General features: G+C 47.0%; 1 protein-coding gene across 2 annotated transcripts in view; it reads left to right on the top strand.

Annotated features, from left to right (window-relative positions):
- DPYSL2 (dihydropyrimidinase like 2) overlaps positions 1-24,180 on the top strand; it is a 121,120-nt gene extending 96,940 nt beyond the window's left edge. For both annotated transcript variants that reach the window (XM_061163853.1, XM_061163854.1), the window contains exons 9-14: positions 8,815-8,971; positions 9,438-9,579; positions 12,181-12,351; positions 17,661-17,840; positions 18,939-19,104; positions 21,439-24,180. In XM_061163853.1, the coding sequence (XP_061019836.1) occupies positions 8,815-8,971; positions 9,438-9,579; positions 12,181-12,351; positions 17,661-17,840; positions 18,939-19,104; positions 21,439-21,530 (908 nt within the window). In that variant the 3' untranslated portion in view covers positions 21,531-24,180. The remainder of the gene's footprint in view (positions 1-8,814; positions 8,972-9,437; positions 9,580-12,180; positions 12,352-17,660; positions 17,841-18,938; positions 19,105-21,438) is intronic.
- The last annotated feature ends 739 nt before the right edge of the window (positions 24,181-24,919 follow it).

Genomic DNA, 24,919 nt, shown 5'->3' with positions numbered 1-24,919 from the left:
CACCACTGTTCACTTACTTAGAATTGGCTTTGAATTATGTTTCTAGGAGATGTGGATGATTACTGCTGGTGACCCTCCCTCAATGGGGCCTTTTATCACCCAGGCACACATCTGTAATGTGGGATTCAGCTTCAGCACCCAGCGCTAATCACAGTATTGCTGCTTCCATGTAGAAGGGAGACAGCTGGCACTGTGTCTGAAAACGGGAAGCTGGGCACAGCTTGTTAGTAACCATACCCTACCCAGATGAAAATAAAAAACAGAAAGTTAAGCAAACATTTTAATATAGTTTCAATATAGTTAAGCATTCAGTTTATCAGAATTTGAACACTGCAGCCATGCTTTCCAATTCCAGCTCTCACTTGTCAGAATTGCAAGATGGAAGTGTCTCAGTCTGGGGCAGGTGGCCCTGGTCCTGCTCTGGGGCTGGTGGCCCTGGGCTTGGGGCCTGCCCTGCCAGCAGTGCTGCGGCTCCTCCTTTCTGTGTCTCAGCTCTTCCATTTGAAGCTGGAGTGTGTTATTAGAGTCCAGGTCCCCTCTGATACTCTGCGATTCAGTGCCCCAGGATGTCCCCGTGTTTTCCTTATGATCTGGAATCTGCTTGTGTGTTGGGGTCTAAGCACCAAGAAGGGACTTCAGTCTCTTCATTCAGAACCTTTAGGGTGAGTCCAACTGTGCTTGCTTGTGGTTCCTAGGGTGGTTCTTGCATTCATCAGCTCTCGCCCCATAGACCTTGAAAGCCTTTGATTTAGATGAACTTGAACCACCAGAAAGGAATGTCTGGTGCATCCTGGTGTTAATTAGCAAGAAGGAGAAATCGTAGCCTGCTTGTAGGCTCTTTCCGTCTTCTGGGAACTTCATAATTCCTTTGGGAGGCTCTGGGGCAGGAATTTCTATACTTGCTTTACTTTGCAGCTGAGTAAACTGGAGCTCAGAGCTGCTGAAATGTGGAATTGGGCTTTGATCATCTGCATCTGACCTCACGCCATGAAGGTCCCCACTAATGTCTGACTCACCTTCCTGTTTTGAGATTGTTTTAATATGGGAGATGCTGTGGCTGTCTCCTTGGTATCTGTTGGTGTTTAGTTCCTTAACAAACTGGGTTGAAACTGGACTCTGACACTTGGCAAAGTCATGGAGAATGTGGAAGCCAGGATTCCCCAGTGACCAAGAAGAAAATTAATATAAAGCTGCATTTGAATGTTAGTGCTCTGGGATCAGCATCCTGTCCTGAGACAACTCCCAGCTCCACTAGGCATTAGCTTGTGATGCTGGGCAGATAACTTACCATCCTTTGGTCCCTTTTTCCGATCTAAATGGGGAGGATAGTAACAGTGATAATCTCCTAAGGCAAGGGTGACGCCTAAATGAGATACTGCCCACAAGGACTTTATGATAACTGTACCTGATACTGTGACGATTGAAGAGTGAGCATGTGTTAGTCACTCAGTCGTGTTTGACTCTTTGCAACTGTAGCCCGCCAGGCTCCTCTGTCCTTGGGATTCTCCAGGCAAGAATACTGGAGTGGGTTGCCATGCCCTCCTTCAGGGAATCTTCCCGACCCAGGGATTGATCCTAGGTCTCCTGCATTGCAAGTGGGTTCTTTACCATCTGAGCCACCAGGGAAGCCCAAGATGGAGCCTGAGTGAGGCCTGTTTTCAGGGGCTTTTAACTGGCCACAGCGTCATGCGGGCTTCCCACAGAGCCAGTGTCGCCACTGTTGTCTCCTCCATCCTGTCATTCAGCAGGACAGCCTCCCATCAACCCCAGTCTGCAAACAAGGAAGTGAAGGAAGACACAGCCAGCACCAGAATACCTTGGGCAGTTTTCACCCTTCCAAAGAGCTTAGACCCTGGTCAGTTTCAAAGGCCGATGTCACAGAAGGACACCGAAATGTGAAAATGGACTATCTTGCCCCAGATCATCCAGCCTGTAGGAAATAGAACCCTTAGATCTAGACTCTGGGCTGGTTCTCTTTTCATGAAGAATCCATTGTAGGGGTTTCTCTCACATGGGCTCCCTCCGACTGCATTTTATCCACGTGTGGGCTTGAACATGGTGTCGATGCCTTCTGTGTGTGAGTGGTGGCACGTGGGCCGTGCCCAGTGACCTCATCTGAGCCACATCCCTCCCCCAGCCCCAAACCCAGATGCAGAAATGTTCACAACCCAAACTTGAGACAAGACTTCCTGTGCCCTGAGGTTCAGTAGGAATGGCGGGGGTGTAATGAGAAGCACATGGTCAGGGGCTCTGCGAGGACCATCCCAACTTGGGGACAAATCCTTTGTGTTAAGTTAATGCACAGCCTAGTAATCTTGAGCCCAGAGAGTGCCCCATTGGTTGGGCTGTGAATGAATCTCACCAAAATTTGTGTTAGGCAGGGCTCTGGAGAAACAGAACCAATCTCTCCCCTTCCCCCACCCCCCTCTCTCACACACACACACACACACACACACAGATTTTAAAGAATTGGTTCATGCATTGTGGGCACTGGCAAGCAAGTCTGCAGGTAGGCTGCTTGGTTGGAGATTCAGGAAAGCATTGATGTTGCAATGGGAAGTTGTCTGGAGGCAGAATTCCTCCCCCATCAACCCCCTCATCTCAATAGCAGATGCTTGCAAATTGGGAATTCAATTCAGCCACTTGCAGGGTGAGACCCTGGGTTCAGTTTTCGGTCGGTTTGGCTTTGAGGCTGCTGGATATGAGGCTCTCTTTTGGGGTAGATATAGAAACTTTTGGTTCATTTATGGGACCCTTGAGCTGGGAATTTTTTTTTTTTTCTTTATGAGCTGGGAATTTGAATCCCTGAGTCATCCTTGTCTTTCCTCACTTTGTCCAGTGTAATTAAGAACAACCAGCTAATACTGTCATACTCAGGTTGACAAAAACGTTCTAAGGTATCAAATACACAGTCACCCAGAACTTTGCCTCTTGTAAGCACTTGATGTGGTATTTTGTGCATTTCTTTTGCCTCATCATCCTGTGCATTGCCAGCGCTGTCTTATAACTACTGAAGTGGGGTCATTAGTACCTTAAATCAGGTTAGAGAACCAATTCCAGAAACCCCAGAACCCATCCAGAAAACTTTTAAGATTCTGTTCCTTTAGAATTACTCTCGGTACCAGAATCTGACAGGGTTGTCCGTGCACAGGGCCTAGGGTGTTGAGTTCTGGCCTGGGGTCTCTGAGAGGAGAGAGAGAGTGGTATGTGTGTGTATGTTTCAGTTCAGTCCAGTCGCATAGTCGTGTCCGACTCTTTGCGACCCCATGGACTGGAGCATGCCAGGCTTCCCTGTCCATCACCATCTCCCGGAGCTTGTATATGTTTGCATAGGGTTTTGGGTTTTTTTTTTTTTTTTTGTATTTTGGGGGGTTTTTTTGGTTTGTTTTTGGCTGTGCTGCGTGGCTTGAGGGATCTTAGTTATCGGACCAGTGATGGGACCTGTGTCCCCTGCAGTGGAAGAGTGGAGCCCTAATCACTGGACCACCAGGGAATTCCCAGTGTTTATATAATTTTTCACTGTGCTTTTAAGGCTGTGTTTTGAAATACACACACACATACGTTTTCTTTCCCATTGTTTCTCTCTGGATTTGTCCTCCTGCTTCTTGTTCATGGGAAATGACTAACCATCCGGGCGGGAGCTGTCAAACATCTCTCATCCCCAGCCTGCCTTTATTCTCCATGAATGCGCTCAGGCCGTTGTGAATAAACACCACCCCAGCCCTCCTGTTCCCGGCCATCCTAGGGAGCCTGCCAAAGGCTGGCCCGGGGTCATCTCCTTCAGTTTAGATTTTCCCCAGAGAAGAAAAGCATGAAGGTCTAACTTGCTGCCAAGAAAACATCAGCAGTGTGTTTGGAGGCGTGTAGAAAGGCCAGTGAAGCCTAGTTTGTGGTTTATTATTATTAGTGGTAATTATTTCCGGGATGCAGTGCCTTGGTGTCTGTGGCCTGGCTGGGGTCTGGAAGTCCATCCGTGGCTGTCTCAGGTACAGTGTTCATAAAATGGGCAGAGGTGGAGGCCTCCTCTAGGGTGATGTAGCTCCTGCCCTGTCTTTGGGGGCTAAAGAGGAGAAAACCCCAAAACAGCAAGGACTTCTGAATCCCTGAACAGGGCAAAGCAGGAATGAGCTGCAAAGATGCCTTCCTCTTTCTCCAAGTCCCCCATCTTCACTTGGCCCTGGCCCAGGAGTCCTGGCTCAGCCTCGGGCTAAGGAGGCAGATCTGGTCAGCCATGGCCTTGAAACTCCGACCCAGTTCTGGGTTTTGTAGAAGCTGAAGGCCGAGTTCATTCCCTTGTGTCGAGCTGTGTGGCCTGTGCATAGACAGGATGGGCCTCAGTTCCTTCACCAGCTCCCACATCCCCACCTGAGTTGTGTTTTGTGGAGTGAGATGAAGGCTGAGGTCAAGGGCGCTCACACTTGCAGGATGCGTTCCGGGAACCGGCCCCTCCCGGTCCTCAGGTTTCCAAAGGCAGGACTGAAGTGCAGATCAAGGAGAGGATGAACAATAGTGAGTTACGGGAAGATCAGGAAACCGTTGATGCTCGTCCAAGGATTTCCAAAGACCGGCAGCTCTCTTTTTCTCCAGGCAGTTCTGTCTCTTGATTAGTTTCAGGTCGACAAAGCCAGGAAACCTTTTTTTCTTTTTTAAATTAATTAAAAATTTTAATTTTAATTTTAATTTAGTTTTAAATTAATTAAACATTTTAATTTTAAAATTAATTAACAATTTTAACCTTAACTGAATTTTAAAAATTAATTAAAATTGTGGCATGTGGGATTTTTTTAGTTGAGGCATGCAAGTTCTTAGTTGCAGCGTGTGGGATCTAATTCCCTGACCAAGGATTGAACCCAGGCCCACTGCATTGGAAGCGCAGAGTCTTAGCCACTGGACTGCCAGGGAAGTCCTCAGAAACCTATAAGGTTACAGATCTTCTGTTTTCCTAAGGCCTCACCCAGACCTCACCTTTATGCTCAGATAAGAGAAGGGGGTGACAGAGGAAGAGATGGTTAGATAGCATCACCAACTTGATGGACATGAATTTCAGCAAACTCTGGGAGATAGTGAAGGACAGAAGAGCCTGGCGTGCTTTAGTTCATGGGGTCGCAGAGTCAGACAGGACTGAGCAACTGAGCAGCAACAAGAGCCAGTGGAACCTCTAGTCCTGGGTGGGTCGGAAGGGCCACCCTCAGCTCAGCCACTTCTGCTGATACGTGAACCAAAAACCCTGGCCTGCGGGGCCGTGGGGGCCTGCTTGGCATTTGCATTTCACACACATCCCTTAGGGGCCAGGGCCTTCTCGGGATGCAGGTTTTTCTGCTCTGGGATGAGCTGAAACAGGATGTGCAGCTGCCCTGCAGCTCCCTGGATTCCATCCTGCCTGCCTGGGAAGCTCTGAGTAGGTCAGGAATGCCGGGGACCTTCCAGGTGATTCTGAGCATTGGCCCCCCTCTTCCTGGGGGCTTCCTTTAGGGTGAGGCTGTCCCCACGTTCCGGGGCCCTCCTTCCTGCTTGGGGATTGTCACTGACTTCCTCAAGTGAGCTGCCTGCCAGGCCTCTAACACTCCCCAGAGGAACAGAGTGTTCTTTGTGAGATTCCTGAGTCTGGGGTGGGGGGTGGGAGGGATGGGGGCAGCTCCCAGAGCCAGCTCGCAAGGCAGCCACTGTCCCAGAGTGGGTGTTGTGCTGCGTTATCAAGAGATAAGGCCTCGGGAAAGGCCGAGCAGAGGAAAGGAGACGCATTCCAGACTGAGAAGTGTTTGGCCTTGAAGGCACTGGGTTTGGAGAAAAGGGCCCGGTTGGCAGGACCACTGTGGGGGTGCGGGAGCCCCACAGTGGGAGGAGGTGGAAGAGGTGCATTCCTGCTGGTGGTGGGGCTGGTCTGAGGTCAAATTCCAGCTCGGATCCCTTGACTTCATAAAACATCACACCCTTCAATCAGTTCAACACAGTTATTGAGTACAGAGTCATTTTCCACAGGGTATCTCCATCAAGTAGAAAAGTAAAAAAATCTATTATTTAAAAAAATAATGTCTTGGTGTTGATTTACTGTGTTGTGTTAGTTTTAGGTGTATAGCAAAGTGATTCAGTTAAACATACACATTCATTCATTTTCAGATTCTTTCCCCATATAGGTTATTATAGAATATTGAGTAGAGTTCCGCATGGTATATAGTAGATCCTTGTTGCTTATCTATTTTTATATGTAGTAGAGTATACATGTTAATCCCAGTCTCCCAATTTATCCCTCTCCCCCCTACATGTTTCCCCTTTGGTAACCATCGACTTGTTTTTGAGATCTGTGAGTCTGTCTTGTAAATAGCTTCATTTGTGTCATTTTTAAAACATTAGGTTCTAATGTTTTAAAATCTAAAAGATTAGATTTTAAGACATTAGATTTAAAACATTAGATATGAGTGATATCATATGATATTTGTGTGAAAAATAAAAAAATTTAAAACTGGGTGCTTATTGGATTATTGGAGTGGAGGCTGGGATTGAGTTTTTGGACAGTGTTAAAAGAGAGACCAGCTTTGTTGTAAGGCTGCATAAGGAAGGCATGAGATGCTTCAGTGAGAAGTTCATGTCTATCCTTGAAGGCAGAAGGATCCCTTCAGAGGTCTTTATGTAAGAGAATGGCCCATGAAGATTATGTTTTAGGAAGATCACTCTGGAAGTGCCGTGGAGAATGGATGCAGAGGCAAGGAACGAGGTGGGGAAAGCAGAAAACAATCCGAACTCTGACTGGGAGGTTCTATTGGAGGGTGCATGCTGCATGCTAAATCTCTTCAGTTGTGTCTGACTCTCTGTGACCCTATGGACTGTAGCCCACCAGGTTCTTCTGTCCATGGAATTCTCCAGGCAGATACTGGAGTGGGTTGCCATTTCCTCCTCCAGGGGATCTTCTTGACCCAAGGATCAAACCTGCATCTTTTTTGTCTCCTGCATTGGCAGGCAGTTTCTTTACTGCTAGCGCCACCTGGGAAGCCCTCTATTGGAGTGAGCTGGGGAGAAATGATGAAGCCCTGATTTAAGGGAAGGTATGCAGAGTAGCTTCCCTTGTAGCTTAGTCAGTAAATAATCTGCCTGCAATGCAGGAGACACGGGTTTGATTACTGGGTTGAGAAGATCCCCTGGAGAAGGAAATGGCAACCCACTCCAGTATTCTTGCCTGGAGAAGCCCCTGGACAGAGGAGCCTGGCAGGCTACAGTCCATGGGGTTGTAAGAGTTTGACACGACTTAGCGACTAAACCACCACCATGCAGAGTGAAAAGGAACGGATGTGTATAAGGCATTACAGCATTGGCTTTCGATGGTCATAAATGATTCCAACTTTCTGGCTTGGCCATGAGTGGCTAGAGAAGAGGACATGAGTTAAGCACCAGGAAATCAACATTCTTTCCTGACAGTATATTGAGTTGGGCTAGACGTCTGCAAACCTTGAAATCTCAGTAATGTAACTGTGTGAGTCCTTTACTTCTCCTTCTGACAAAGTCTGCTATGAATCTGGGGGCCCTGAGAATGGTGACTCAGGGATCCAGGCAGATGTGGAGGGCTGTATACTTGCTCTCAAATACTTTATCCCACTGATGTCACATCTGATTTTCTGTCTCAGCCTATTAGTCGTAGCTAGACACTGGGAAAAGGACTGGGAGATGTTGGGAGAGCAGGCCAGGGGTTGTGTTTGGTGAGCAGTGAGGTCAAGTATGAGGTACCCTGGATCACCCCAAAATAAGAGTCTAGGTGGTGCTTGGGATTGGGTGCTTGAATGCAGTCTGAGCTGGAGATTGTTAACAGATTTGGGGATCAACAGAATAGAAGGTAGAATGTTTGGGTTCTCCAAGGGAGAGTGGGTTGAGTTAGTAGAGCAGTGGTCTGGGGAAGCAATCAACTTAGGCTTGGATTAACATATGAAAGTGAAATGAAAGTGTTATTCACTCAGTCATGTCCTACTAGTCTGCGACCTCATGGACTGTGGCCCGCCAGACTCCTCTGTCCATGGAATTCTCCAGGCCAGAATACTGGAGTGGGTTGCCATTTCCTTCTCCAGGGGACCTTCTCAACTGAGGGATCGAACCTGAGTCCCTTGCATTGCAAGCAGATTCTTTACCATCTGGGCCACAAGGGAAGCCAGGGATTAACGCATACACATCACTGTTTATGAAATAGATAATCAGCAAGGACCTCTACAGCACAGGGGACTCTACTCTGTAATGACCTTTATGGGGAAAGAATCTGAAAAAGAATGTGTGTGTATGTGCTCAGCCTCTTTAGTCGTGTCCAACTCTCTGCGACCTTTCGGACTGTAGCCCGCCGGGATCCTCTGTCCATGGGATTTTCCAGGCAAGGATACTGGAGTGGGTTGCCGTGACCTCCTCCAGGAGATCTTTCCGACCCAGGGGTCGAACCTGTGTCTCTTGGGTCTCCTTCATTGGCAGGCGGGTTTTCTGCCGCTAGCGCCATCCAAAGAATAGATACATGTATCTGGATAACTGAATCACTTTGCCATACACCTGAAACTAACACAACATTGTAAATCAGTTATATTCCAATAAAAAATAAAAAGTAACAGAAAGAAAAGAAGAGCAGGGGTCACAGGTGAAATCTTAAGGAGTACTTACTGTATTGGTGACTGGATGGCTGGGGTATTTGACTTCCCCAGACACCCATTTCCTCAGCTCTGAGACAGGGCGGCTCCTCCTCTGAAGGGGTGCTGGACCTGAGGCGTGCTGCCGGGATGCAGGGACTCCCGGCAGCGGTGGCCCGCTCGCTGCCTCTCTGTGTGGGGCTCAGCTCTGCCTTCTCTTTGTCAGGAACCGTGGTGTACGGCGAGCCCATCACTGCCAGCTTGGGGACCGACGGCTCTCACTATTGGAGCAAGAACTGGGCCAAGGCTGCTGCCTTTGTCACCTCCCCGCCCCTGAGCCCCGACCCGACCACCCCAGACTTTCTGAACTCCTTGCTGTCATGGTGAGTGTCGGCGACTTGCTCCTGTCTCCTGTTCTTGGTCTTTCCTCAGACCAGGCTGACCCGGTGGGTTCCAGTATGGCTGGCCAAAGCCAGCTTGCCAGCAGAAACCTTGTCCTCCAAACTCGGATTGCTGGATGGGAGCAGGGGGTTAGCATCTTGATCCTTTCAAGGGGATCCTGGGTTAAAAGCCAGGGCCATCTTGAAAGTCAACCAAAGGGGATGAATGAGGAAGCGAAAGGGTTTCACTGTGTGTGGTGTCACTCATAAGACACCTCATGAAAGAGACTCAGAGACCCAGCATTTAATGAAGCTTTAATGTCAGGCCACGTCTTCCTGCATTTCCTGACTCCTGGGGGCAGGAGGACTGTTTTAAAAACCTTCAGTGGCCGGACACGTGAAAAAAATATATTCAAGGATGATCTGAGGTAAAGATCAGTAAAAAGCTGGTGTTGTGTGTTCCTTGTAGTGGAGATCTCCAGGTGACCGGCAGCGCTCACTGTACCTTCAACACGGCCCAGAAGGCCGTCGGAAAGGACAACTTCACCCTGATCCCTGAGGGCACCAACGGCACGGAGGAGCGGATGTCTGTCATCTGGGACAAGGCTGTGGTAAGGGGCGGTGGGCTCACGGCGGTGGTCTCTGAGTGGTAGGGTAAGGCTGTGGTAGGGGGCGGTGGGCTCATGGTGGTGGTCTCTGAGCAGTAGGGACAAGGCTGTGGTAAGAGGCGGTGGGCTCACGGCAGTGGTCTCTGAGCGGTAGGGTAAGGCTGTGGTAAGAGGCGGTGGGCTCACGGCAGTGGTCTCTGAGCGGTGGGGTAAGGCTGTGATAAGGGGTGGTGGGCTCATGATGGTGGTCTCAGCTCACGGCGGCAGTCTCTGAGCAGTAGGGTAAGTCTGTGGTAAGGGGCGGTGGACTCATGGTGGTGGTCTCTGAGCGGTGGGTAAGGCTGTGGTAAGGAGTGGTGGTCTCACTGCAGTGGTCTCTGAGTGGTGGGCAGGGCTCGGCTTTCTCCTGCCTCCTCATCCGAGGCCTTGGGTCTCATGCGAGCCTTGAAATGGCAGTTGAGAAAATTCTAGAAACCAGTATTTGTGTGATAATATTAGGTTTGGAAGTCTAAGACCACTCCCCATAGGTTATTTCTTTTTAAATACCCATATGTATTTGTCACTATTATTATATGTGAAACAGGAGAGACTGGGGGAAAAGAAAACACGATGGTCTTTAAAATATGACTGTTGTCATCAATCAAGAGAAAGCTTCCTTCACACCCTGGTGACTTAATCTCCTGCTCTTGGAAATAGACTCAGTTTCCTTCAAATGGTCTTTTGGACTCTCTGAGTTTAACATTTATCCTCACTAAAGGCTTTTGAACGGCCTGCTTTGAACATACATTGACCTTTGAGGAATCTTTGGGGCTTTTTATTTTTAATGTCTTAAAATGTAACAACTTTAGGTTTTCTAAAACCTAAAGTTCTAAACCCTTATGGGTTTTAAAGTTCTAAAACCTTATGGAATTTTTTCAGTTATGTAAACTATGTATTTCCTTATTCCAAAAAGAATAAAGAAGTAAGTAAAACTCACTCATGACATCATGTTTCAGATCCAATTACACTGAACATTTTGGTGAATGTCTTTAATTTTTTGCTAGTGCGTTTACATATGCGTAAATGATGTATGAGTGAATGTGTAACACAGGCATCATATAAACTATTTTGTAGCCTATCTTTTACAATTAAGGTAGTATAAAAATTCTGCACATCCTTCAACGTACTTGAAAACTTGGTTTTCGATAGCTAACTCTTCCATCTTGATGCTGAACTATAATTCATTTGTAATTCTTTGGTTGACTATTTAGTTATTTCTGATTTTACTTCTGGGATGAACACCCTCGTAGGTACATCCTTGGACACATCTTTAGTGATGCTTATAGGAGAAGCTTCTAAAAGTGGTATTTTTGGGTCAAAGGGTGTGCATATTTTTAAGGCTTTTCATATCTCTTGTCAGAGTTCCTTCCAGAAAGGTCACACCAAATTTGTGTGCTGCCAGCAGTAGACGGCATTCCCTAGTTCCTCCTACCAGGTCCAGATCAGGGTTATCAAAAAACCCAAGGCATCACCAATTTTATTGTGAATTTCACCTCATTGGTTTACATTGAATCTCTTCAGTTACTTATTAAAATGTATATTTCTTTCATATGCTTTCAGCCATTTTTTATTTTTTTCTCCCTTACAACCCGCTCATGTCCTTTGCCCATTTTTCTATTGGATTTAGAGTGGGCTTTCTAACAGAGAGTGCATTCATCTCTTCAAATCCCACATTTAAAGGGACACGAAGTACACATGATAGAGATGAGAAAGTAGGGGGAAGGATGTGCGGGGAGTTTGATCGACATCCAGAGTTTGCTGCAGGGATGGGGCGCTGAGACTTCTAGGTTGGCTGGACTAGGAGCTGAGGTCTGTGCCTGTATCTTTGGAAGGAACAACCATTCACATCAAATCATGTTTCCTAAAGAGGCATTGAGGCCCCTTCAGCTTTTTTTTAAAAAAAAAAAAACTTCTTGCTTTGAAATAATTATTCTTTCAGAGGATTTGCAAAGATAGCATGGACAGAAAGGTCCCGTGTACCCTTCACCTGCTAACAGTTACAGCTCATGTATATTTGGAGTGTGATTTCCAGACCTGGAGAACGACAGTGGTGTGGTGCATGTGTCTAGTTCTCTGTCGTTTTGTCATATGCAGATTCATGTAACCATCACTGCAATCAAGATAGAGGTGTCCTCCATCATCACAAAGACCCCCGTGCTCCTGCCCCTTTATAGTTGCACCCACGCCTAACCTGCGGAGGAATCTCCGTCTCACCCCTCGTGTGTCCATCTCTATAACTTGGTTATTTTGAGAATGTTCCATAAATGAAGTCATACAGTATGTGACCCTTGGAGACTGTTATTTTTTTTTGGCTATGTCAGGGCGTGTGGGAATCTTAGTTCTCTGACCAGGGATTGAACCCATGCCCTCTGCAGTGGAAGTGCAAAGTTCCAACCACTGGACGACCGTGGAAGTCCCTGGAGATTGTTTTTTTTCCATTCAGCATAATGCCCTTAATATCCAAGTTATGTGTATCCAGAGCATCTCTTTTTATTGCTAAGTAGCCTTCCACCCTTCAGCCTTCTAACTTGCTTTTCTTACACGTGTGTGTATTGTCCTCCTCAGGTCACTGGGAAGATGGATGAGAACCAGTTTGTGGCCGTGACCAGCACCAATGCTGCCAAAGTCTTCAACCTGTACCCCCGGAAGGGCCGCATTGCTGTGGGGTCTGATGCTGACTTGGTCATCTGGGACCCCGACAGCGTGAAGACCATCTCTGCCAAGACCCACAATAGCGTAAGCCCTGTTCACGGCGTGGACCCCATCCAGACCAGTAACACTCTCATAGAAGGACAGAGGCAGGGACAGTCCCCAGGATTTATGAAAAGAACTCGCTGTGATCGGAAGGAACTTTTCCCTAGGATATGTTATAACTTGCAATTTGCTGAGAAAAAAATAGCTCTTTCCTTCTCTTTAGTGAGGTCAACATGACCATTAATCTTATCATCACTTTGGAGTACAATGGCCTGTCTATGGCTAGAAAGTCTCTATCTCTGGACCTTCAGAGCCTCTAGCATCATGTCTGGACCTCAGAAGCTTCTAGAAGTCAGGCAGCATTCCAGTTTAATAGTTTGGTGCATCATCTCTTCTGACATCCCTTGGTGCAAGGGATTCAAATAAAACATTCAAATGTTCACTCCCGAGATGCCTACTCGGCACTTTCATTCTTTGAGGCCACTGCTTTCTCATTGTCAGTGTGGCCATACAGAAGCCTAAAAGGCAGATACTCTTATGTCCTAAAGGCATGAATTGATTTGGAAGAAATAGAAGAAATACCCTGGAAGGCGTTGTGATCAGGATTTTAGGATCTGTAGTTTTGGGGTCTCTCTTGTCTCTTGGTCTAAATGGCAGAGCTTGGGGGTGCCCTGTCTTGGTAATAAATAGGACCCTGGGGAGGTGACTTCATGTCATGTCTTGGGCTTGTTGGCTGAGAAGAGGGGTTTTGACGAGGCCCCTGAGTATCCTGTGATTCTGTGAAGTCAGCAGGTATTAGATGGAGATGTAGATACCATTGGTTCTTCATTAAAAAAATTGTGTGTGTGTGTCTGTATAATATAGAAATGGCAAAAGGGAGAACTTCAGAAAAGAAATAGGTATAGAACAGAGTTTTTCATGTCAGAAACCTCTATGATTTTTCTTTGGCCGAGCATCACAGCTTATAGGATCTTCATTCCCTGACAGGGATTGAACGCCAGATCCTCAGCAGTGAGTCCTAACCAGCAGTGAGTCCTAGACCATGAGGGAATTCCCCTGTATGACTCTTGAAGTGAATTTTTAGTGAATGAAGAGGCTTTTTGAGATAAACTTCTAAACTGAAAGCTGGCTCAGTGAGGAATCTGACTCTAGGTTGCTCACTCCAGGTGTCCTGGGCCAGCAAGTATGGACGCCTGCTCCAAGGGCCAGCTCAGGGTGGGCTTCTGGCATTTCTCCAGGACACTGCTGGACTCTTAGCTAAATCCTAATCCTCTTTCCTATGTGGGCAGAGGGGCTTGGGCTGCACAAGCACCCGTGGGTGCTGGGTGGGTAGGTGCCTTTAAGGAAGTCTGCTCAGCTCTCGGTATTAATGGTGGATTTTCCCTTCTTCCCCACTGGCGGGCTTAGCTCCCCAGCAGAGCCTGACAGCGGCCCCTACTGGTGACTTAGGTCACGACCTCCCGGGGGCCCATCATTGTCTTCTTTATCGACAGGGGGCCTCGGGTCCAAAAGGAGAAGGGGGTGGCAGAGGATGAGACAGTTAGATAGCATCACTCACTCACTGGACGTGAGTTTGAGCAAACTCTGGGAGACAGTGAAGGACAGGGAAGCCTGGTGAGCTGCAGTCCACGAGGTCGCAAAGAGTCGGACACGACTGAGCGGCTGAACAAGAACGACAACAGCGACCGAGGCTCCTGCCTTGTGAACCTACCTCTTCTTGTGCCTTCAGCATCACAGCGCCGTTTACCCTTTCATTTGGCCTTCTCAATAAAGGGATGGTATTATTATCTCAATCGGGAAGATAAATAAAACAGAGGCTTAGAGAGCTTAAGTGACCAGTCTAACGTTACATAGCTATTTTGCGGTGGAGCTAGAATTAGAACCCAAAATTGTCCAGGGCTTTTCCCTGCCAGACTGTGTGCGCAGCCTCTTGGTCAGGGTCAGAGGGAGAAAAATGTTTCTCCCTGACAGAGTCCCCTTCCCGGAGGTGATGGAAAGAGCAGGCTGGACTCACTGTGTAATCTGCAGGTGACCTAACTAGAGCACCTGCGTGGGAAGCTCTGAACCCGGCAGAGGAGAGGATGTCAAGGAGTGATGATCCAAGAAGACAGATTCCACCCTCCAGACATTCAACAGCAATGCCCTGCCTTTACCTCCAGGCAGTCCTGGAGATCATGACTTCTAACAGTGCCTCTCGCCCATCCAAACCTCTTTGAAAGAGCCGGCACGGAGCATGTTTGTGCAACACTAATTATCTAGAAGAACACTAGCAGGAGGCCTTCCCCGTGTAATACAGCATTTCCTACCACGGGGCTAATTAGCTTTAATTTGGAGTATTTAGCTAACTCTTGTTGACAGCCCTGTTGCTACTAAGCCTCTGCTTGGATTTGCCCGGTATCCAGCCAGATGAATCATTTTAGGAAGCATGTGTGGGTGCAAGTTATAAAGGTCTGTACCTGGTAAGCGACGAGGTCTCGCTGCCTCACTGTTTGACAGAGTATTTGTGTGTGTTAGTCGCTCAAGTCGTGTCCTACTCTTTGCCATTCATGGACTGTAGCCCACCAGGCTCCTCTGTCCATGGGATTCTCCAGTCAAGAATACCGGAGTGGGCAGCCATTCCCTTCTCCAGGGGACCTCTCTGACCCATGGATCGCACCTGGGTCTCCAGCATTGCAGGCAAATCCCTGAGCCACTAGGGAAGCCCTTGACAGAGTATAGGCTCTGAACACCCCAGGTTGTGACTGACCATTGAACTTGTTAATTTTAAGTCACTGAGAGCCGTAGGACTTGTTCTTCCACATCCCTTTAAAAATGGGAGGTGACCCATAGATCTTCTGGGTGCTGATATCCATCTTTTTTTTTTTTTTTGATATGGACCATTTTTAAAGTCTTTTTTGAATGTTACAATATCATGTCTGTTTCATGTTTTTGGCCACGAGGCATATGGGAGCTTAGCTTTCCAATCCAGGGATTGAACCCGTACCCCACCTCCCCTGCATTGGAAGGCGAAGTCCCAACCACTGGACCACCAGTGACGTCCCATGAGATCAGTCATTGTTAGGCAACTAAACTCAGCATATGCATCTCAGGATGTCTTTGCCACTTGCAATCTTGCTGGGAAAGTGCAATAAAGAACCAGACAGTGAACGAGGGATTTTCTAAATGCCAACATAATGCTGAGTAATGGGCTAGATGCTTTTGTTCCTTTTATTTCTTGTGATCCTAGCATCATTTCTTTAAAGTGGGCTGTGTCCCCTTAGAGGTGAGGCCGCTGAGTCTCAGAGAAGTGTGAGGAATTGGTCCAAAGTCATACAGCTGGCAAATGGCAGACCTGGGATGTGGACCCCGGGGCGGATGGCACCATGGCCAGGGTTGTCGCCATGACTATAGGAGGGCATGAGAGGAGCTTGTCAGAGTGTAGACAGTTAACTGTGGGGGACATGGAGGACCTGAGACTTGACTCAGTCCTCAAGGATAACCCTCCTGAAGGTCCTTTCAGAGCAGTCAGAATTCTTTCCCATATGATGCTTCTTGGGTTGTCATCTCTACATGAGCCTTGCAAAGGAGGCAGGTGAAGAAACCGAAGTTCTGAGGCAAGATTAAAGCTCAGAGTCATACAACTCCTCGATTTCAAACAGATCTAAGGTGCCACCAATTTTAAGATAGTCTGTTTGGGTACTGCTATGAAAAAAAGCATGTCCAAAAAAGGAGGAGTCTAACAGGATACTGCTCTAAAATTAAATGCTGTGTTGCCAAAGGCCAGCTTGTGCTGAGCACGGGATACATGAGAGCTAGATCTGCCAGGTACTGAAGGGGTGGCAAAGAAGCTTGGCTTTCTTGATACTGGCTTTTGGTGCAGAGAGGGCAAAACTGGCTGCTTAGAGAATCTGAACTGAAAGCTGGGGCTTATGCAAGCTGTGTCCAGCAGCGGTCCAGAAAAAACCTGAGGGTGAGATTTTCCTGTAACATGTTACAGGTTTGGGAACCCCCCAGGCCAGTGGGAAAAGCTGACTCCAATCCCCTGGAAGGGCCCAGTTTAGCCTAGGCTGACATTGACTGGGCAGCTCCTCGTGCTGTGAGATACAGGCTCATTTCAGGGACCAGTGTCTTAGAACTGATGACGGGCTTGGGGGCACACACTGTGGTCCTGGGAATCCATGTGCAGAGTCGCCTTCCTTCCCCCGGGCGCCTCTTCCTCTTATTCCTCCAGGAGCTTTCAGGTTACTCCTTGGAGTCTCAGAGCAGGGCTGTTTTGTTGCTGTTTTCAGGCAACCCCACGGGTCCCGTGTGAGCTGATGAGCCAGCCTGGGGCTCCCCATGCCCACCAGCCCCTGCAGTAAGCAGGCGATGTTGCCCTGAATGGCAGTGCATCAGCTCTGCTCACAGACTGACTCTTCAGCGCTGATCACCTGGTCCGAATCTCCCCAGAAGCCCAGCTGCTTTTTGTGGATACAAACTGTTGTTAGCTGCTTAGTCGTGCCCCACTCTTTGCAACCCCATAGATTGTAGCCCGCCAGGCTCCTCTGTCCATGGGATTTCCCAGGCAAGAATACTGGAGTGGGTTGCCATGGAGCTGCCTGTTAATTCTCCAGGTCCAGGCAGCTGTACCTGTGAGCAGGGCAGGCGTCTGGAATCTGGAGAAGGAGCAGTGGGTGAGCTGAGGCTGTGGGGTGGGCCTGTGACATGTGGAGCTTTTAGTGTTATTGCAGCAACAAACTCACTCAGACAGAGACCCCACATATTTTCCAAGAGGGCACACAGATATATCCCCCCTTTCACCATGAAAGGCTTGGAACCAAAAGGATGGCTGCCTTGTTGGGAAATTAAACCTCAAGCGTTTTATCGACGGCATGTCTCTGGAGTTACCACAGTCCTTTCATTTAGCAACTTCAGTTTAACCACATCGCTAACTGATTGGAAAACCAAGCGAACCAGTGGGAAAACCGACTCGTGGATGGCTCATTTCAAGATTAAATTTAGAACTTGGTCAGAGAAGGCTTCTTGGGGTTTTAACCTGATTGGAGCCTGAGTTAGTGAGAGCAAAGTCACCGCTTATACGAGGAATCATTTTCTTATATTCGTGTGGCATTTACAAACCCCTCTGCTTTTCTGTATAAATTTTCTCTTCCGTGAGTTTTACCCCTCCGTTTTTTTGTGTGTATGTGCTGAAACTCAGACAGAATTTAGACCTAGTGATGAAGTCCTGGTGAGTGGTCATTCAGGAGAGGGACCCCATCTCTGGGCTTTTCTTTCTTCTGAGTGATCGCTGGGCAGTGGGTACTGCCAGACTGATGAGATTTTCCCAGGATGGAGGGCGAATTCTGAAGTTTACTGTGTTCCCTCCCTTTTAGTCTCTTGAGTACAACATCTTCGAAGGCATGGAGTGCCGTGGCTCCCCACTGGTGGTCATCAGCCAGGGGAAGATTGTCCTGGAGGATGGCACCCTTCATGTCACCGAAGGCTCTGGACGCTACATCCCCCGGAAGCCCTTCCCTGACTTCGTTTACAAGCGTATCAAGGCAAGGAGCAGGGTGAGTACCTCCTATCTTAGGAGTGGTTTCTCTCCTGGATAAAGTTCAATTCCGTTAACACGGAGCACTCTGAGTCAAACTACTGAGGTCAGTACGGAAGATTTAGGGAGAAGGAAAACATGGTCTTTTTATTCCTGGAATTCAGAATGCCAGTGCAGGAATCAGGCATGTCTGCAGCCAGCCAGAGTGATGTGAGACTGTGGTGTGTGCTGTGATGAGGCTTCGAGGAGGGGACTGCTGCTGCAGTTATAAGAGAAAATAACATGGGGAGAGGGCATTTTGAGTTGGGTCTTGAAGGTTAAGTAGAAGTTGTACAAGTCAAAGAAGGGAAACAAGGGAATTAGGTAGAGAGACAGTTATGAGCATAGAAAATGTAGAGTGTATTTAGGACATGTTGAATACTCTCCAGCACTGGTGCTTGAGGACCGTGAGGCAGGGAATGGGTGGAACTGTCAGGGAATTAAAGGGAAAGTAAGATTGGAAGCTCTGGGGCCAGATCTTGAACATGTGACCCAGACCCTCTTCACAACATGTTTGGGAATTCCTCCGAAGTTTAGGCTCAAGTGCCTTGGGAGAAAATGGGAAGAACTGTTCATCAGTTTTTTTTTTTTAATATTTATTTATTTATTTGGCTTCATTTGGTCTTAGTTGTGGGATCTAGTTCCCTGTGCATGTGTGTGTTAAATTGCTCAGTTGTGTCTGACTGTTTGCGACCACATGGACTGTAGCCTGCCAGGGTACATGGAATTCTCCAGGCAAGAATACTGCAGTGGGTAGCCCTTCCCTTCTCCAGGGGATCTTTCAGACCTAGAGATTGAACCTGGGTCTCCTGCATTGCAGGCAGATTCTTTACCAACCGAGCCACCGGGGAAGCCCCTCATCAGTTTTTATGGGACCCACGTTAAGGGAGCTTTGCACGGGAGCTGGGGTGCTGGCTGTGTGCTTATATCTGTCTCTGCCATACTCCGTAGAGAGCCCTCCTCCCCCAAATCTCACAGGGCCATCCTAGCACCTGTTACTTCCCCATCAGGCAGGCAGTTGCCAGGTAGGTATCCTCTGTGAATGTGGACTGAGTTGAGGGGTTCTTTTGTTCTGCAGCTGGCGGAGCTGAGAGGGGTTCCCCGCGGTCTGTACGATGGACCTGTGTGCGAGGTGTCCGTGACACCCAAGACGGTCACTCCGGCCTCCTCGGCTAAGACGTCTCCGGCCAAGCAGCAGGCCCCACCTGTCCGGAACCTGCACCAGTCTGGATTCAGCTTGTCCGGTATGGTTACGGCTGGGTCAGAACCTGCTTCTGCAGGGCCTTGCTCCATGTTGCTGGTGGGGCGGGCATCACTCTTGTAGAAGAAGAAGTGGAAATGAATGATAGACCCATTCTCCCAAAGATGTAATTCACTAGAGATGTAATTCACAGCAGATGGTGGGTTGGCTTTCAGAATCTTGACATGAGTCTATATCACATATAATGTTCTGATGGCTACACTTATATCCAGGACAGTGTTTTTGTTGTTTTGTCAGTAAGTCACGTCCCACTCTTTGCGACCCCATGGACTGTAGTTCGCCAGGCTCCTCTGTCCGTGGGATTTTTTAAGCAAGAATACTGAAGTGGGTTGTCATTTCCTTCTCCGGGGGATCATCCCGACCCAGGGATTGAATCCACGTCTCCTGCGTTGTCAGGCGGGTTCTTTACCACTGAGCAGGATATTAGAGGATGTTTTTTCAATGTATTATGTCCATCATGAAAAAGGATATTGTGGTGTTTTAGGACTCTCCTCTCCCTCACAAATGCAGTAAATTGGAGTGGTTCAGCTTGTGGAGTCTAGAATTTAAGCAGCTTAACTTCGCAGCCCAGACGCAAGCTGTGCTTTGGTTTTCTCGTGTGTAGAATGGGTGTAACGGTGGTAATTATCTCTTGGGGTAGTTGTGAAGATTAGGTGACTTAATATGCATATAAAATGCTTAGAATTGAGTGCTTTGATAATTGTTAGCTATTAGTCTGGATAAAATATGTGATGTCAGGAAAGGTGAGAGGAAAAGAGGCCAGTTTTAGAGCTTCTCTACTTGAACTTCATTCCAATCCTTCATTTGGCCAGTGATTAGAAATCTTCTATTTTTCTAGTTCCCTGAGTCACAGATATGTACCCGAATCTCTATGATGGGTTAGGGAAACAGTGAATCAGAAATATATATATTTTTGTCAGATATACTGGGTTTTAGAAAGGTGCCATATACAGATTACCCATTTGCAAAGAATTTAAAACTAATGAACATTAGTTTTCCCATAACATAATCCATGTTACTCATGTTGCATGACACTTTCTGTGCTGTCTTTCAGCAGGCCATTCAAACATAAAGACCAGGTGGGATGGGGAAGGAGGTGGGAGCGAGGCTCATGAGAAAGGGGGCATGGCTATACCTATGGCTGATTCGTGTTGATGTTTGGCAGAAACCAGCCCAATATTGTAGAGCAATTATCCTTCAATGGAAAATAAATAAATTTAATTATTACAAAAACAAAAAGCCCCCCCCAAACACAAAAACCATCATGACTCTTACCTTTTTCTAAAAATATATATTGAGGTATAGTCAATTTACAACTTTATGTTTAATTTCTGCTGTACAGTAAGATGACTCAGTTATACACATTCTTTTTCATATTCTTTTCCATTATGCTTTATCATAGGATATTGAATATATTCCCTCTGCTATATGTATGAAACTTAAACAGACTCGCAGACATAGAGGACACACTTGTGGTTGCCAAGCAGGAGGGAAGGACTGGGAGTTTGGGGTTAGCAGATGCAAAGTGTTATACATAGGATGGATCAGCAACAAGGTCCTATTCTATAGCACAGGGAACTATATTAACTATATATTAACTGTATTCTATATTAAGTATGATGAGTCCTATCTATGATTACATAGAAGATAAATAGTGTTAGGGGGACAGAGCGTACCTTTGGAAAAGCCACACTTAATTGACCTACTGAGAATAGGGACAGGATGTAGTCTGAGTCTCTCAAAAGCCTGAAATGTGGTGTTCGTTTATGTATAGTTTTACTTTTCAGGTAGTGGATCCAACTTCTCCAAGGATGACTTTATACCATCTGTGATTCTTAGGCCACTTGAGGCCAGCCTTTTTTTGTAGCTTATCCTCTTGGTGAGGTTTTAGAAGGACAATGAACGGGCCTGACAGGTTTTCTCCTAAGCTATGTTGTTTCATTACAAAACAGAAAATAGAGTCACAGATGTGGGAAAACAAGCTTATGGTTCCCCAGGGGGAAAGGTGGGGAGGGATAAGTTGGAAAATTGGGATTAACATAGACACACTGCCGTATGTAAATTAGATAACTAGTAAGGACCTACTGTATAGCACAGGGAACGCTACTCAATATTCTGTAGTGACCTATATAGGAAAAGAATCTTAAAAAGAATGGATATATGTTAACTGAATCACTGTGGTGTACACTTGAAACTAACACAGCATTGTAAATCAACTCTATTTCAACAAAAATATATTTTTTAGAAAAAAGCCACGTTATTTCGGTTTAAAGCACGGACCTGGGTAACTGTCTCTGACCCTCTCTCTCCTCTCCAGGTGCCCAGATTGATGACAACATCCCCCGCCGCACCACCCAGCGCATCGTGGCGCCCCCTGGTGGCCGTGCTAACATCACCAGCCTGGGCTAGAGTTCAGGGCTGCCGTCAGCGGGGGGATGGGACACCTGAGGACTTTCTGAGACTTCCTTCCTTCCTTCTTTCCTTCCTTTTTTTTTTTTTTTTTTAGGAGCCTGTGATAGTTACTGTGGGGCAGCCAGTTCCTGGGGCTCCCTCTCGAGCCCCCACACTCCGTCCCTCACCCGGAGTCACCTATTTTGCTCACCCACCTCCCTACACATCTAGGAATATCACACCCTGAGTCCACCAAGCCCGTACACAGAACCGTATCCAACACTCAGACATGCGAAACAAAGCAAATCACAGTGAGGGTGTTTCTCATCTCCAACCCGTGTTGTACTTGTCATCATCTTCCTGGTCATCAGGGGAGGGGAAGATAAAGTGAATTGCCCAGAGCTGCCGTTTTTCTTTTTAAAGTTTTAGCAGAGTTTTCTTTCTGGGGCTTAGGGTGGGGTGGGTAGGGGAGGGGGGAGATTTTTTTTTTTTTAAGACAAAATTGGAAAGCCTAATTCATTATTACTACAAGGGGTTTGAACTGGACATCCTAATGATGCAATTGTGTAACCATCAAGCTGAATCAGGGTGGTGGGCAGACTCACCATGTCCCTCCTGAGAGGCTGCACGGCATCCACACCGCCATTCCATCGTCTTCTGGGTCAACTGTTAACAAAGGAAAGGTTTTCTTTCTGGCCTAGATTTTTGCTGCAGATGAAATCTTTTGAGGATTCCCTTCTCTCTTTACCTCTTTTTTGCTCGCGCTCTCTCCCTCTTGCTTTGTCATTCATGGATACGTTCACATGTCTGCTCTTTCTTTGTGTTTCCTCCAGCCCTCGTCTCTGTTTTTGTTTTTTTTCCCTCCCATGATCTTTGCCAATGACCAGGTCTGCCGTTGTACTGTGGTCCTAAGAACCTGCCTGGAAAGATGTGAGATTTGTCATCGCGACCATTGTAAGATGCTGTCCTAGTCTGTATAAGACCAGTGCTACCCACTCACATCCCCAGGATGTGCCTTTGAGTTTGAGATGATCCCCATATGCAGGGAAGGGCCGAGTTACCTACGCTGTCACACGTGGGCCCAGAATAGACCTCAAACGGTGCTGAGATGCTGGAGAAGTCTGAGACTCTAGGACCTGAGAGGTTTTCCCCTGTGCAGTGCTAACTGGGCTAAAGACACAATCAGATCTGTCAGTTGAGCCCCCGTAACTTGTGAGCTAACCAGTCTCCAGCCAGCCACCAGCAAAGAGGTGCTGAGCTGATGGAGTCTGGCCCTGAGGGCTGTTGTTTTCCATCTAAGTATCTTTGGGGGGCACCAGATCACACTGGGCTTCTCACTTTGGAGAAAAAAAAACTTTTTTTTTTCTTGTCCAGTTATTTAGAAAGACAGCATGCAATATACGGAGGTCTCCTAAACTCAGAAAGTCCATGGGACGTTTGGCTTAAAGACCATTTTAGGGAACTTACTTGGTGGTCCGGTTTTGGGACTTTGCCTTTCAACGTGGGTGGTGTGGGTTCGATCCCTGGTCAGGGAGCTGGAATCCCACATGGCTCGGGGCCATAGAAGCAAAACATAAACAGAGGCAATATTGTGGCAAATTCAATGAAGAGTTTAAAAAAAAAAAAAAAAAGACCATTTTCATTTGCAAGAGGAAAAATCTGTTTTGTGAGTCAGAGTTGTGGTGGGGGAAAAAAACTTGTAAATTTGATGTGTGGCCTCTTAAAGACCACAGGCGACCTTGTGTCCACACCCTACCCTCTCCTGGTCTCAGACACCCTTTCTACTTTCTACTAGCTGCCTTGTGCCTATTCCTGTCTTTGTTGAGCTGTGTTGCATCTTCTTCCAAACGTGTTTACAGGTCCTCCTAAGCCATGTTACGTTTGCAGGCTTTTATAAAACCAAATCTGCTCTCATAAAGCGTAACATCAAAAAATAGGTCATCCCATCACGACACTTGTCTCTCCACACGTTTTGCCTTTGGGGTTATGGTTGGGGTTTATTTCTTTTTGTTGGTGTTGTTGTTTATTTGTTATTTTAAAAGGAAATTGCACTTTTAAAGAATCATTGGTTAACTTAATATATTTGCTTTTTTGTTTTTTTCTCACCTGCACTGCGAGGGAAATTGAACCAGTCAGAAAAAAAAAAAAGATTTTTGTTTCAATTCTAAGAAACACTTGCAGCTCTCTTCTCTTCACTTGAGTCTTCCTGTTTTTCCATGATGCTCATCTTGGTTCTTTTGATTGTTTCCTTGAGACAACTTAAAACCTGAAGATTTCTGCAGGCTGTGTAAGCATGTTTTCCTGTTGGCTTGCTTTGTGTGTCTGTTAAATGAATGTCATGTGTAAATGCTAAAATAAATCGACAGTGTCTCAGAACTGAGTAAAACTGCAGTGACTTGATGCTCTCAACCATGTAGGATTTAATCATAGATGGATTTTAACCCTTGGAATTGTGATTGTGACCCACGAGTGGAGGAATTTTCAGTGCTAAAGCTCATTACATGTGTAGCCAGGAGAGTACCTTTTTTTTTTTGTAACCACTGTCTCAATGGCAAAATAATTATGGTAAAAAAAAAAACAGCAAAACAAGTCTCGTGTTTATTATTCCTTAAGAACTCTGTGTTATATTACCATGGAACGCCTAATAAAGCAAAATGTGGTTGTTTCAGGGTGTGTCTTGTGTTGAGATGTTCAAGGAGGCAGGCTGCTTGACCCGGGCCTCCTTCAAAACTTCCCTCCCCGGAACTTTCTGGATGTCTTCGGCCTCGTTTCGATGACTGTGCTAATTCAGGAGTTTTCATTGTGTGTTTCTGGTAATCTTGTCCAGGCCACTGAGGTTTAATTCTGAACAGAGCCCTGAGTCTCAGAAATTCACGGACTCCACCCTAAGCCCGGCCAAGGGAGCCTCCCGGATCGAGCTGTAAACATAAGTTGGGAAGTGGAAATTGGTGGGACCACGTGGGTTAGTGTGGTGACCCCTTGGGCTCTCTGCATCCTCAGAGCTTGTTCACCCTTGAAAATCCTTAACCCACAGAAGGGTACAGAAGATAAGAGACTGAGATATGTGGGCCTGCATCAAAAGCTCAGTCAAGGAGCTCATCGGAGGGACTTCCTGGCAGTCCAGTGGTTAAGACACAGCGCTCTCACTGGGGAGGGCCTGGATTCAGTCCCTGGTTGGGGAACTAGGATCGCACAAGCCACGGATGTGAAGCAGGTTCCTTTACCCCTGGTAGGGAGGTGCAAGAATGCACATCTGGAGGGGCTGGTGAGCCGTGTCCACTCCCACCTACCGGATGCTGAGTCCTCACAGTTAGCTTATTAACTAGCACTGATACTACTGATTCATTGGTTCGCAAAATACTGAATGAAGCGGGTATGTGAGTGGGGCTCCCCTGTGCCCATTGTAT

Source organism: Dama dama, chromosome 16 (genome assembly GCF_033118175.1).
Source record: "Dama dama isolate Ldn47 chromosome 16, ASM3311817v1, whole genome shotgun sequence".
NCBI lineage: Eukaryota > Metazoa > Chordata > Mammalia > Artiodactyla > Cervidae > Dama > Dama dama.
Note: the sequence above shows the minus strand (reverse complement) of the source record. Positions and strands in the feature narration are given on the sequence as shown.